Raw genomic sequence first — 14,315 nt, forward strand, 5'->3', positions numbered from 1 at the left:
ATTTTGTTTTATTTTCTGTATGGCATTTATCATTATTTAAAACAGGTATTTTTTTTCCCACTTATTTGTCTACTTGGTTATTTTAAAGATGAATCCCTATGTGTAGAGGTAGTATCTCATTCCTGGCATATTCCAAGTGCCAAAGGGATGGTGTTTGCCATGCACGGGTATTCAATAAATATCTGTTCAATATATATAAGATATTAATTGTTCTAATACTAAAAAGTAGTTAAAAATCAGCCAAGAGAATAATAACTCAACAAAATGAGGGAAAGGATATAATGAGAAATCTACTATATTAAAATGGACAAAAAAATTGATTACTTTTAAATAAATGTAAATTGATTGACTTTAAATTTCTAACTATTTTAGGATCTCACAATTCTCATGTTTTGTGCATAGAACTAGACTCAGTAAATACACTTTTGCACAAATGCAGAATCTTTTAAATTCACGTAGACAAAAATGTCCACATGGGAAAGAAATAAGCTTTAAGATTAAAGGATAAAAATAATATATTTACCAGTTATACTGGTTGTATTTCATTTTGATCATTAAATGGTTGATTATCATATAGGTGATGAATGCTTTGAAGGATTTTTATGTTTCATTGTTGCAGGTACTGTGGCTATAGACTTGCAAGACACAAGCTGTAGATCAACAAGTGGCCCTACCCTGTCTCTTCCTACAGAGGGAAGCAAAGAAATCAGAAGACCTAGCATTGCTCCCGTTTTAGAGGTTGCAGATACATCATCAATTCAAACATGTGATCTTCTAAGTGATCAATCAGAAGATGAAACTACACCAGATGAAGAAATTTCCTCTAACTTAGAGTATGTTTAGATACTCTACAACAGTTATAACATTTACTGGGATTTGTGCTACTATGGGACAATGTCCTTACCTTTTGTATATTCCTAGAATTAATTCCACATACTTCTACCAAAACACCCTTCCTATTAGCCAGTATCTCTGTTACCTATAAAGTATTTTAAGATCTCAAATTTCTGGCTTCAATATGTGTTTCCAGGATCATTTTTATCTAAATTATTTTTTATCCTTAAAGAAGAAAATACATAAATCAGTATTTTCGTGATATAAGATGCATTTTCATGATTTTGTGTTCTTGTTAATTAACCTTTAGTTTATTTCCTTCCATGTCTATATTGAAGTTTGGTCAATTATTCAATGACATATAGCACAGATTTCTCCATTAAGCTTCCTTTCCTTATCTTAGCGTTCAGTAGTCTTTTTCATATGGTAGACATCAATGATATTTTGAATGAATGAATACATGAGGCACTAGATCTCTTTACTATGCTTTCATAATTTATAGTGCCAGTGTACATGCTATTAATCACATTTTAATCTTCAGTAGAGTTTGTATACTTGTCTTAGTCACATATTATATTGCTATTTCTTGAGGAAAGCACAGTGGTCAGCAGTCGTGACTTTGGAGTCTGAGTTTGTTTCCCATGGCATTTCCACCTTATACTGGTTATGTGCAAGTGACTTTGATTAAACAATCTGAATCAGAGTGTCTAGATCTGTAAAGTGAGTACAATTACTACCTCATAATGGTCAGATGTAGATTAACTGAGATCATGGAAAAGTGCTTAGGACACTGATTTGTGCTGAGTAAGCATTCAATGAGTAATAATTACTAGGAGGTGTAGAAGCACTAGTAATAGTAGTGGTAACACCATTTAGACACTTCTCCCAATATCTTCCATATAATAGATGTTCAGTTAATGTTTAATTGACCTAAAATGAACTGAAACAGAATGAAACTTTAAAAAAAACCCTTCCTTTAATCCTTCATACTTAAAAAAAATTATTATAGGGAAGTTTGATGTACCCACAGAACACAATCCACTCTCCAAGAAATCAAGAGTACTCAAATATTTTTATGAAATATTGGGAACAAGGAGAAGTTTGACTGCCAGTATATTTCTAGAAATGATGTTGTGTGGTGTGATTGAAATTCTTTCTTTACATGTCCTTCTGAAAATATTGAGAGGTGATTTTTTTTTATAGCAAACTGAAACTGAAAAAGATTAAGTAAGAGTGGAGATTATCAACTTCTAAATTTGCAAAATGTGCAACATTTTACCCTCTTACCTAATAACCTGTGAAAAACAGTTTAAACTAGGTTTGAAATTTCTTGGTTAGAAGGCAAATTTTTACCAAAAAACAGTTTTCATACTAGATAAAGGAATCTTGCCACTACTAAATTTTGTTTTATTTCTTAATTTTCACTTACATTGCTACTTTTTGATAATTTTATTCTGAAAATTATACAGCTGTGCTATGCCTTTAAGTGGCTACTTTCATAAAGTCAGCAAATAATTATCTTTGATAATATTTTAAACATGATTCCAACAATATTTTGTTTTTAGTGGGTATTTGAATAATTAACTGTTTATTCCTTTGTGATTATGCATCCATGACTAATGAATTTTAATGGAATAAAACATAACAAGTCATTTTGCTTTAAATGTGTTTTATAAAAATTAATATTGTCAGGCAGCCCCGGTGGCTTAGTGGTTTAGCACCGCTGTCAGCCCAGGGTGTGATCCTGGAGTTCCGGGATCGAGTCCCACATTGGGCTCCCTGCATGGAGCCTGCTTCTCCCTCTGCCTGTGTCTCTGCCTCTCTCTCTCTCTGTGTCTCTCATGAATAAATAAAATCTTAAAAAAAATTAATATTGTTACTTAAACAAATCTTTCTAAATATTTTAAATGAAGGAATAGAATACTTTTTCTAGAAGGAACCAGCTAGTAAATATTTTAAACTTTATAGACCATATAATCTCTGCTGTACCTGCTCAACTATTTTTGAAGTGTGCAAGTATCCATAGACAATACATAAAATGAAAGAGCATGAGTGTGCTCTAATAAATCTTTACTTGTGGATATTTAAATTTTAATTTCATGTAATTTTTATGTGACATAAAATATTCTTCTTTTGTTTTTTTTTTTCCAACCATTTACTTTAAAACATTTTTCTCACCCTTTTAAAATGAAAAAAAAAAAAAGAAAAAAACCAGGGAGATCCCTCAGTGGCTCAGCGGTTTCCGAGTCCTGCATCTGGCTCCCTGCATGGAGCCTGCTTCTCCCTCTGCCTGTGTCTCTGCCTCTCTCTGTCTGTGTCTCTCATGAATAAATAAATAAAATCTTAAAAAAAAATGAAACAAATACTTTTTATTCATAAAACCAGGTGATGAGCCAGATTTGGTCCATGGGTCCTAGTTTCCTTATCCCTATTTTTAACCGTTTCTTTTTCAAAATGTAATTGCAACATAAAGAGTTGCATCTAACTTCATCAAAATAGAGACACATGGGTATACCTTAATTGTCCAACTTTGTGAATTTTATTCAAATATTTCATATTGTTTTACAGATATGCTAAAGGCTACCCACCTTACTCTCCATATATAGGAAGTTCACCCACTTTTTGTCATCTCCTTCATGAAAAAGTGCCATTTTGCTGTTTAAGACTAGACAAGGTAAGCAATTGTTGTTATTTTCTCTAAAATTGAAATTATGGCATTTTGTAATTACATATATTTAAATAATTTTGTATAGTCTTTTAACTAAAATATGTTTAAAGAACATTATCTTTTCAAATGTAAATGTAATACATAAAATGACGAATCATACTTTCTTAACTGTACTTAAGATTACCCAAAAAGTACCCTTCTACTAAAGTACTGGATGAGTCAGTCAGTCATGTTTTTAAAGAGGAAAAACAAAGGTGCCAGAATCTTAAACCTATGAACTCTCAACATCCAGAGTCTCTCAAAATCACTTTGGCCAAATGCGCACTATTTATTTTGCCAGGCATTTTTGTATAAAAACTTAATGTGGAATTGCTTGGCGGTGAAATTAGCTAGTCTATGTGTTAGCCACAAAGATTCATTATTGACTAGATTGAAAGCTAGGATCAGTGTCCTGGTTACTACTTCCTTTCTTAAAGATTTTATTGTAGTTCTTGATTCTTGCCTTGGATGTTCCAAAGGACCCATTCAAAACAGAAAGAGGACAAGGATGCAAGCTTTTTAGAATCTCTTTCCCAATAGGGCTGTTGAGCATGACCTGTATAAAAGCTTGTTCTCTTGATGAATGAGAAAGCAGGTGAAAAGAAGATTCCCAAACCCCTCACTTCCCCAGAATTAAAATGTGCCACTAATTCTAACCAGGAATTTATTCTTTTACTCTAAATTTTGGAGTTAATGAGAGTTTAAAACCCAGCTCTCTGCTTACAGGCTTTGCAATCTGGGCAAATAACATCACCATCAAATTTCAGTTTCCGTATCTGTAAAATAGTTGTAATTTTAATATGAGCCTCATTGGGTTCTTGTGAGAATTCTATAAATTAGTGCAAGCAAAAAACCTAACACAGTGTCAGGAAGTTAATTAATAAGTAGGCACCAAACGTGTTCTGGCAGTATTCTTGCTATTATTGTTTTTTTATAAGATAAACATCATGAAGCTGTTACTGTCACTCTTGAGGAAGAATAGCAGAACATTAGAAAATTTCTGCCTCTATGTTTCTGAAGTTCTTTTTTTTTTGTAAATCTTTGCCATTGCTCCCAAATATTCCTTTGCATCCATTAAGATGGACAGTTCCATCTCTCAATGTGTTTTTTTTTTTTAACTGTCCTCAGTATTTGATAGTGTTGACTAGGTGTGTATTTTTGGTAACATTGATAAATCTTAAGCTTCAGAACCCTTAACCTGTATTAGCCCCTTCTAAGAACCTGTGACTAATTTTTAAATTTTATAATGTTTGTGTTATTTTCCTTAAAGTGGATTCCCCAAGCAACAGAAGTTTAGACCCCACAAAACCTGGACTCACTTCTGGTGGCACTTTACTTTTTAACACAAGATTCAATAGAAAAAACCCTCCTGGGAAATCAAAGATGGAAATGATTGATCTCCAAGCAGGGAACCTGATAAAATTGAAAAGCTAAACTTTCAGAGATAAGGATTGATGAAGGAAAGATAGAGAGGTTCTTTTAAAGACAAATACTCTGAACTGCCCTTTACCATATCAAGAAGGCAAAGTTTCTGGATGTTGTTCACTGGCTGCTGACATCTGGTATTATCCTTTATCTATTTAGCATTAGTCTGTCTGGAGGTGGTGGTGTGTTATATAAATGAATGCTTATTTTGCAATCAGGAGATGGGATTATGCAGCCAGTCCTACTGCACCTGGGAAGTGTGTGAGTTGGGATTACTTGCTCAGTTCATTCTACATCGGTATCAACAAGCTGGTTCCTGATCAAGATTTATCAACAGTAAATTCCCTGTTTTCTCCTTGGTTTTTTATTTATTTATTTATTTATTTATTTATTTATTTTTTACTAATTGAGCTACTTGTAAATCTCCTAAATTAGTTCTTTTTCCTCATTTTATCTCATAAATATTGAAGTTCTTAATAATCTCAACATCACTTGTCACTCTTCTCTTACCATGGTGATAGATCCTACTTATATTCGTAAATCTCCAATCATACTTCCAATGAAGCCTTATTGTCCACCTTTGAAAAAATAATTTCCCCCTTTCTTCATTCTTTTTTGCATCTTAATCTTTCTGGATTCATTTTCCTACTTATTACAGCTTTTAGAAGTTCTCTTACTAAAATCCTATTAGTGTTAAATTTTGTCAATTTCAATTTCCCTAGAATTGTCCCTATTCTTGATAGTTTTGCTGGGTGTCCATGTCCAGGATATGAGTTTTCTTTTTCTTTTAGCACATTGGGATTTTATTTACTGCCTTTTGAGTTCCATGTTGCTTTTGGAGCAGTAGGCCATCATTTAGTTCATGTTCCCTGTGGATGATCTCTCTCTTTTGTCTGGCTGCTTTTAAGATATCATTGTCTGGTTGTTTTACACTTTAATAACCATGCATATGAAGCTGGATTTTTATTTATTTACTTGAATTAGGATTCACTTGCTTTCTAGAACCTGGATTTGAGGGTTTCATTAATTCTAGAAAATCCCTAATTAATATTGACTTAAATAGGGCTTCTCTTTGATACTCTTATCTCATTTTAGATATTCTGTTTAAATATATGTTAGACATTGTCACACTATTTTCTAAGTATCTTAATTTTTCAGTATTACTTTGTATCTCTTTTCTTTTGGCATTCTAAGTAGTTACATCAACTCTGTTCTGCAGTTGAACGGTTCACATGCATCAAATGTGCAATCTAATTTATCTTTTGAGTTTTTGTTTTTCATTTTTATGCATTTTAGTTCTAGAAGAGAATATATGTATTTCTTTTAATATCTACCTGAATATTTAAATTGCTTCTTGTTCTTTGTTCATACTTTAAATGTTCTCTTTATTTCCTTGAATGTAGTAAGTGTATTCACTTGCTGTTCTGAATTTAATAACCGAATTTGTAGTCTTTGTGAGTCTAATTCTATTGTTTATTGTTTCTGCTGACTCATGGTGCCTTGTTCTCCACAGCATTTTGTAATTTTTTAAATTAAAGAATAGAGGTAGAGAATATCCCAGAATTGGTGATGACTCCACAGAGAATCGACTAATCTCAACCCAAATAAAAAGAAACCCACATAGAGACATAGAAAGATAAAAAAACAGAACACTAAAGCAGTTCTCCATGCAGATAATTTAGTTTAAAAGAATCTTGGTTTAATAATGCTAAATCCAGTAAGTACTAACTCCCTAGAATATAGCAAAATACTTTCAGGATAACAATGAGTTTTTGATAGTGTATTGTTACTGTTTTGTTGTTGTTATTAGCATTGGTATTTTACATTTGCGTATTTCTATCATTATCTTGCCAGCTCAGATATACATTTAGGTAATTGAGGGTTTTGTTTTGTTTTTTAACAACAAAGTAAATCTTTTCGGTATCCATACTTTAGATATTCAGTACTTGGAATGTTCCAAGGTTATTTAATTATAAGCTTACTATACTTCTGGAATTGAAAGACAGAGGTAGATTTTTTTTTCCAGCTTTTTAAAGCTATGGCTGACAAAAATTGATATATTTAAATATATAGCATAATGGTTTGATATATGTCTACATTATGATAATTTTTAAATACAGATATCCAGATGTCATTTAGCAATATGTTTTAGTTTACAGTAGAACATGTGCACACCCATATTTTGACTTTCTTTTTCCACATCAAGCTACACACCTGCAATACATTTGTCTTGTCCATTCACAGCTTCATTTCCTGAAATGGGTGGGGAACTGGGCATAGGAAAATGTAACTCTTTTCAAATTTATTTAAAATAAAGGATTTACTAGATTAGATTAATTTTACTTTTCCATATATCTTGAATTTTTCCAGCAAGTTTTAGTGGAGTGTAAAAATGGCATTTCTTTGTATAATTTTTCCCCTCTAGAGTTGCCAGCATAACTACTATGAGGACGCAAAAGCCTATGGATTCAAAAATAAGCTAATTATAGTTGCAGCTGAAACAGCTGGAAATGGATTGTATAATTTTATTGTTCCTCTCAGGGCATATTATAGACCAAAGAAAGAACTTAATCCCATAGTACTGCTTTTGGACAACCCGTAAGTATATTTTAAAATACCCAAACAAGACAAAGAGTTTTTAATATTATATCAAAAAATAACTTATTCTAATTTGCTTAGAGTATTTTAAATCAGATACATTATGGCACATGATTCATTGGGAGATATATTTTGTGCTATGCTGCAAAACAATCATTGAATATGGTTGTTTCACAAATACTACTTAAAACATCCCTGGAACACTTTGAGCTTTTTATTTAAAACTATTTTGCAAGTGGTCATCACTCAATACCAGTGGGAAACAGGCCATTGAAATAATTACAGTTATTTTCCTTAAATTAATCAACTAGCCTGGAAATTTTCTGCCAAAACTGGACAATTTTTTGTCTTTCTAAAGAACCATTAATTATCAGCCAAGCATTAATGATCCATTCTTATGTTATACTATGATACATCATCATAACTTATTATGATTCTTCCACTGTTAAAACATATATTCTATAACATAACATGAATAATTAATGCTTTACTGTGTTCATTTATTTTGAAAATGTTGGATTGATATACTCTTGCAAAATAAGACTACCTAAGCATTTAAAAATCCTTATGCAAATATAAATGTAGGTCATGAATGGCATGGTCAAACCCATTGTATCCTAAAATTATGATATTCCTCTCTGTGAGTCAAAATTGGTAGCAGATGGTCCTTAGATCAATACCATATTTTAGGATCCTCCAACACTCCTCTTAAATTCTAAAGTGATGCAAAATTTCAGGATAAACTAAATGAGGCCAAAATCTGTTGCCTTGTCTCTGCCTTTAAAATTTATCAAAAGAGGTTCTTGAAAACAAAAATATCTTCCCACTATAGTATAACTTTATAACATTGTTTATACTAAATATACAAATATCAAGACACTAATTGATGCATCTTTTTTTTAGCATCATTATCACAATGATAATCGACTCTAAAACTTGAGAACACTCTAGAAGTTTCAGTTGAAGCATTTTCAGATATCATGCCTCAGTGACTTTCCTGATACCACTTTGGTGTCCAAGGAAAGGTCAGGTAAATTTAGGGCAGTTATGGGGACAGAAACTTGGACGCATTGTCTGAAGAAATGAAAGCTTAATGAAACAAATCTTAGGAGGATAAAAGTTGGGATGCTGGATGGCTATGGCAATGGCAATGAAGTCCTTGTAAAACACCTCCAAGGCCTTTGAAAGTATCTCTAATTGTAGAAACTTTCTGGCAGGAAACTCAAAGGAACTGGCTGAAGTGGCACACAAGAAATGCTTAATTGACCTTGTGAATTCTAATGCATCAGATTTTCGCTCTTTTTGCTTATGTTGTGTCTGTTTGCTTAAAACAGAATTTAAGGCAAGGGCATTTACAAGTTGATTGTCTTAGAACATTCCCATTTTATATGGCTTGGATCAGAGTGGATCCACTGAGGCCTCAGAATACAGAGAGGAACATAGAAAGAGGCTGGAAAAAGTAGAGCTGTGCTTATAGCATCTCTATGGTAAAGCAGGGTAAAAACTGATCTTTCCTTTGCTTTACGTTATATCAGGGTAAAATTTCTTGTTTTAGTGTGTAAATTTAATTGGATTCCTGGATCCAATTTCAATGTGTGTATGTGTTGGTGAATGGTTCCTCACATCTCCAATAAGCAACATTTGAAACACCAACCAGGAGTCCTACAATTCAAGTAGAGTCTAACACTACTAATATCTAGATTAAGGGTTCCACAGGGTAAGGGCTCAGTCCTACAGGATTGCTCCCTTCCTTTCAGAAGCCAGTCACAAGCTTTAGCTTATCACCCATGTTTCTGACTGGCCAGCAATAGATTGGAGGTTCCAAAGGCCCTGTCCTTGGACATTGGACACTACTTAACAAGTCCAGGATGTTAGCTATATTTCTGACCGACAGACTAGAAATCAGTTCCCTACTAATTTCCCTAGAAAGTAGTTTCCATTAATTTGCTAGAATAACTTATGGAACTCAGAGCAACATTTTACTTACTGTATTGCTGGTTTATTATAAAAGAGTATAACTCAGGAACAGCCAGATGGAGGCGATACATAAGGCAAGCTATGGGGAAAGGGCAAGGAAACTCCAGCTCTGAGGCACCACTATTCCCAGATCTCCATATATTCACCAACCCAGAAGCTCCTCAGATTCCTTCTTTTGGGTTTTTATGGAGGGGTCATTACATAGACATAATTGGTTAACTCATTGGCCATTGGAGGTCAAACTCAAACTCCAGCGTTTGTCCCCTCTCCTCAGAAATCAGGGGATGGGACTAAAAGTTCCAACCTTCTATTCATGGTTGGTTCCCCCACAGAAAGCCCCCCAAAAAGGTGCTTTCCAAAAGTCTCATTAATACCAACCCAGTGTAGAGGAAAGGAGCTTGTTATGAATAGCAAGATACCTATTTCACTTTTATGACTCTGAAGCAATATCAGGAATGAGGACAAGACAACAAAGATGTTCCCATTGATCTTATCCTCAGGAAATTTTAAGCATTTTGGGAGCTATGATCCAAGAATTATGAATGATCTGAATGTTCAAATATGTATTTCTTATAAATCACAATATTGCACCTCCCAAAAGAATCTCTCTCTCCAAATTTTGGAGTGGTATTTACTCCATGGAATGAAGATGGGCTCTTCTCTTTTTAACATCTGTTCTTATTAAGTAATGCCATCTCAGCATCACTAATCCCCCTTTCTCCATCTCATTATCCCATTGAACAGGTGGCAGGGGCTAGAGTTCCTTAACATGTGTACCTTAGGTAGATTTTTGAATGGCTATAACTAAATTAGTCATCTTCATCTGGTTCTGAATAAACAGATTGCCAAAATGCCCAGTTACTGATGGATTGGTTGATTCATTGATTTGTAGTTTAGAATTATAAAAGCAAGTGATTGTTTTTATAATCTTAATTCCTGAATCTGGTTAATCATAAAAAAAAATCTGAAAATTCTGTTTCTCTTAATTACTGGTAAACTGGTCAATAGTTCTTTGTAAATCTAGGTGTAGCTTTTATCAGAGAGTATTTTGTCAGAGTAACATCATAGAGATCATTTAATAAAATTAATATACTTTACTTCTACCCTCTGTTCATAATAGTAATAATTGTTGAACATTTACTACATGTCAGTCATCACACTAGACACTTTACCTTTGTTTTACATTTTATTCCCCTTAGAAATATATCCACATCATATAGTGATGATTTATTCTCAGAGAGATGTACCAAGTAACTTAAGATCTCAAAGTTCACAACTTACAATGATAACATTTAAATAAACCAGCTTATGTCCCTTTGTTACAATACTCTTATTTTATAGGCAAGGAAAAACAGACCAAAGAAATTAAATTACTATTTCTAGAGTCAATTCTAGGATTAGAACTTTCTATATAATTCACAGTGCATTCTTATTTCAACTATAAGATCTTGCTTAACCTACAGGTTTTTGATATATGTAAAAAATACATTGTCAATTCTTTTTAGTAACAACATATTTTAACTTTGGATTATTTTGCATTAGATTTTCTTGGTTTCCTGACTTAGATTTTGGATTCCAACTATTCCCATGTTGTTGTTTGTTAGATGATTTTTGTGGGATTTGACTTTTCAGTCAAAGATTAGGAGAAAAGTACATGTTTATTATCTTCCTGAGTACTTCCCAAAAGTGGTATCTAACATTTTTATTTGTTGTCCTTTGCCCTTTTGGTCAAGAATGAGGAAACAAAAACTAAACACTAATAAATAATGTTCCAAGAGGTTTTGTGCAATTTTTTTAATGAGATAACTGTTGCTCTGCCATAATTAGTATTTCACAATGTATCCTACAGTGTTACAAAGAAATATGTTGCTTTCTTCTTCAAAATATTTCCATGTTATAAGAAATTATACACTAAGAATTGTACATACTTTTATTATTAGTTAAGTGGGGTTTGACTTTGTTTTAAATTACATGAGCATTGCTGAAAGTAATATTCATTTCATGGCTATTTAGGAAATTTAGTTGAAAGACCAATTAATTCAATATAACACAAATAAATAATAACAGATGTCATAAGTATGGGATTTAAAAATGCAAATGAAATTGATAATATTCACAAACATGATATGTCAAAACAAGTGTTTATAATGTTTCCAAATAGAAAGCCTTCTAGATCTCATCTGGTAACAAAGTGAAACCCAGTCACAATGGAAAACATCTTGCACTTGATACTGGCTCATAAGAGGTGGTCTCAGTTCTGATTGGGTGGCCATCTGTTTTGTTTGTTCTGTTGTTGTGCCATACTGATTTTCAAAATTTTGATTACCACCCCAACCTTAAAGGTCATCTAGTCATCTGATAATATCATTTCATATTAAAGACGGGAAAAAAAGTCAAAAGCTTTGGAATATGTTACTCAAAACTACATAAAGTTGAAGTACAAGAATCCAGGCTTATGTTCCTAATTTTTACATCTTATTTACACAAACCTTTTTATTACATCAATCTTCTTTTCATATATAGTGTCCGGTAAACTTTGGCTTATTTCAAAAGCGATGATAAATTGATACATCAGAGTCCTTGTTAAAGACATTTAAACTTTGGACTCATATAGATCTGAGATAGGGTCTAAGCTAACTTACCTTCTTGGTAAAAAGCCTTTTGCATGTTATTAAGTTTCTCTAAGCCTCAATTTTCTCATTTGTAAAATGAATAGAACATTTATCTTAATAGGTAATGTTGAAACTCTATAAGACAGTGTATATGAAGCACTAGTGAAATATCTCACTTAGAAAAGGCAGTCAGGAAATGTCAGTTTCCCCTCTTCTACCAATCAAAAAAAGTGACATTGTCATTTTTCAAACTGATGAGTGGATTTGGGTGAAAATCCAGTTAACAAAAAAGGGAGATTTATTTTAGGCAGTTGAAATGAAACTGCTTATATATTTTCCAGAAAGAAATAAAGTACTTAAGTATACTTAAGTATAGAATTATGAAATGCTAATAAAATAAACTTTCACTACATTCAATTTTTGAATTTGAAAATCAGAAATTAAGTTCATTATAGTTATTAGTTCAGTGGGAAATAATGATCTTCAACTTTGCAAATCCATGCAAATCCACAAACCTTTTCACTTCCTAGCAAACACTAGCTAATTACATTTGAATATAAGGATAATTTTTATAATGAAGGCTTTTGTAAGAATATGATGTTTTAGACTCATAAACAGTCATCTTTTTTTTTTTTGAGATTTTATTTATTTATTCATGAGAGACAGAGAGAGAGAGGCAGAGACACAGGCAGAGGGAGAAGCAGGCTCCACGCAGGAAGCCTGACGTGGGACTCGATCCCGGGTCTCCAGGATCACACTCTGGGCTGCAGGCGGCGCTAAACCACTGTGCCACCAGGGCTGCCCAGCAGTCATCTTTCTTAATACAATCACAGTTAGGATGGTGATTAATGATGTGTTCAATTTTTTTCTGTTTGCTATCATCAATTTTTGTGCTTGTTAAACTTTAATTTATTTTATTAACTAGTTGGATTCAGCATATTTTGTTTTGATCTATGCATATTTATTTTGTGCTGGACTATTTTCCTGTTAGGTTTATCTTTTATTGATTTAAAATACTTTTTTACATGTTAAGCAAGTATGATCTGTAAATTTTGTATAAGCATATTTTTCAACGTTTGTTTCTTATATGTTAAAATTTTTGTGATGAGGTTTACTGTTAAATCTGCAATTATTTTTAGTACTTTTCCATCATGTAATTTCTTTTTTTTTTTAAGATTTTATTTATTATTCATGAGAGACACACACACACACACACACACACACATAGAGGCAGAGACATAGGCAGAGGGAGAAGCAGGCTCCATGCAGGGAGCCCGATGTGGGACTCAATCCTGGGACTCCAGGATCACTCCCTGAGCAGAAGGCAGACACTCAACAGCTGAACCACCCAGGCATCCCTCCATAATGTAATTTCTAACATAGATAAGCCTTCTCTATTTAGCATTCGGATTAAAAAGTACATACACTTTATTCTATCGCATTAATGGTTTTATTTTTCTACATTCCATTCTTCATCTGTACTTTATTTGGGAGTATAACATAAGAAAGGGACATTTCCTATTTTTATTAACGTTTTATGTTTTTGCTTCATGTTTTCTATGTAAAGGTTATGCTTGCCAATTAACTTTTAATATTAGAAAGATTAGTCTATTAAGAGCCTCTGATATCATTTATGTTACTCATTAATTACTAAGCAGTTTAGCGACATGAACACTGTTGCCAATTTATTTAAATGAGATAACATAATACATGTAATTGTACAATTGCTGTATTCTTGATATCTCAAGTTTCATTGTGAACTATCTTTATTCATAGAAGTAGTAGATAAATTTATTTTCTATACAAGTTACATTTGCAAAAAAGTATGGCATATTAGACTCTTTATGTTAGATATGCTTCATCAAGAGTATATATTTACCAGGTTTCAAGGGCTTGATTTACCTTGTAATACAGTTAAATTCATGTAAGGATGAACCATGCTACCACAATACAAATGCTGGATTAATTTCTGAGTATGTAGAAGATTGCTTTGTAGAACATCGTAAATACACATTTGTGGCAGAATTGTGTAGGGCTAAAATTCATGAATTTCCTAAAGGAAGGCAATAATTTAAATTAAGTAACTTTAGTGATTCATACTGGATAAAGCAACAAAATACAAATGCCATATTTTCAATTTTTTAATTCTAACAGAAAGGTTG

The 14,315-nt window shown here is 32.6% G+C and overlaps 1 protein-coding gene across 17 annotated transcripts in view; it reads left to right on the forward strand.

Annotated features, from left to right (window-relative positions):
• KCNT2 (potassium sodium-activated channel subfamily T member 2) overlaps window positions 1-14,315 on the forward strand; it is a 374,048-nt gene that overhangs the window by 270,340 nt on the left and 89,393 nt on the right. For all 17 annotated transcript variants that reach the window (XR_012001790.1, XM_072759479.1, XM_072759480.1 and 14 more), the window contains 3 exons: window positions 620-833; window positions 3,403-3,508; window positions 7,392-7,564. Coding sequence is in view for 16 of the 17 variants with exons in the window: in XM_072759479.1 (XP_072615580.1) it covers window positions 620-833; window positions 3,403-3,508; window positions 7,392-7,564 (493 nt within the window). In the remaining variant the exon portion in view is untranslated. The remainder of the gene's footprint in view (window positions 1-619; window positions 834-3,402; window positions 3,509-7,391; window positions 7,565-14,315) is intronic.

Source organism: Vulpes vulpes, chromosome 5 (assembly GCF_048418805.1).
Source record: "Vulpes vulpes isolate BD-2025 chromosome 5, VulVul3, whole genome shotgun sequence".
NCBI lineage: Eukaryota > Metazoa > Chordata > Mammalia > Carnivora > Canidae > Vulpes > Vulpes vulpes.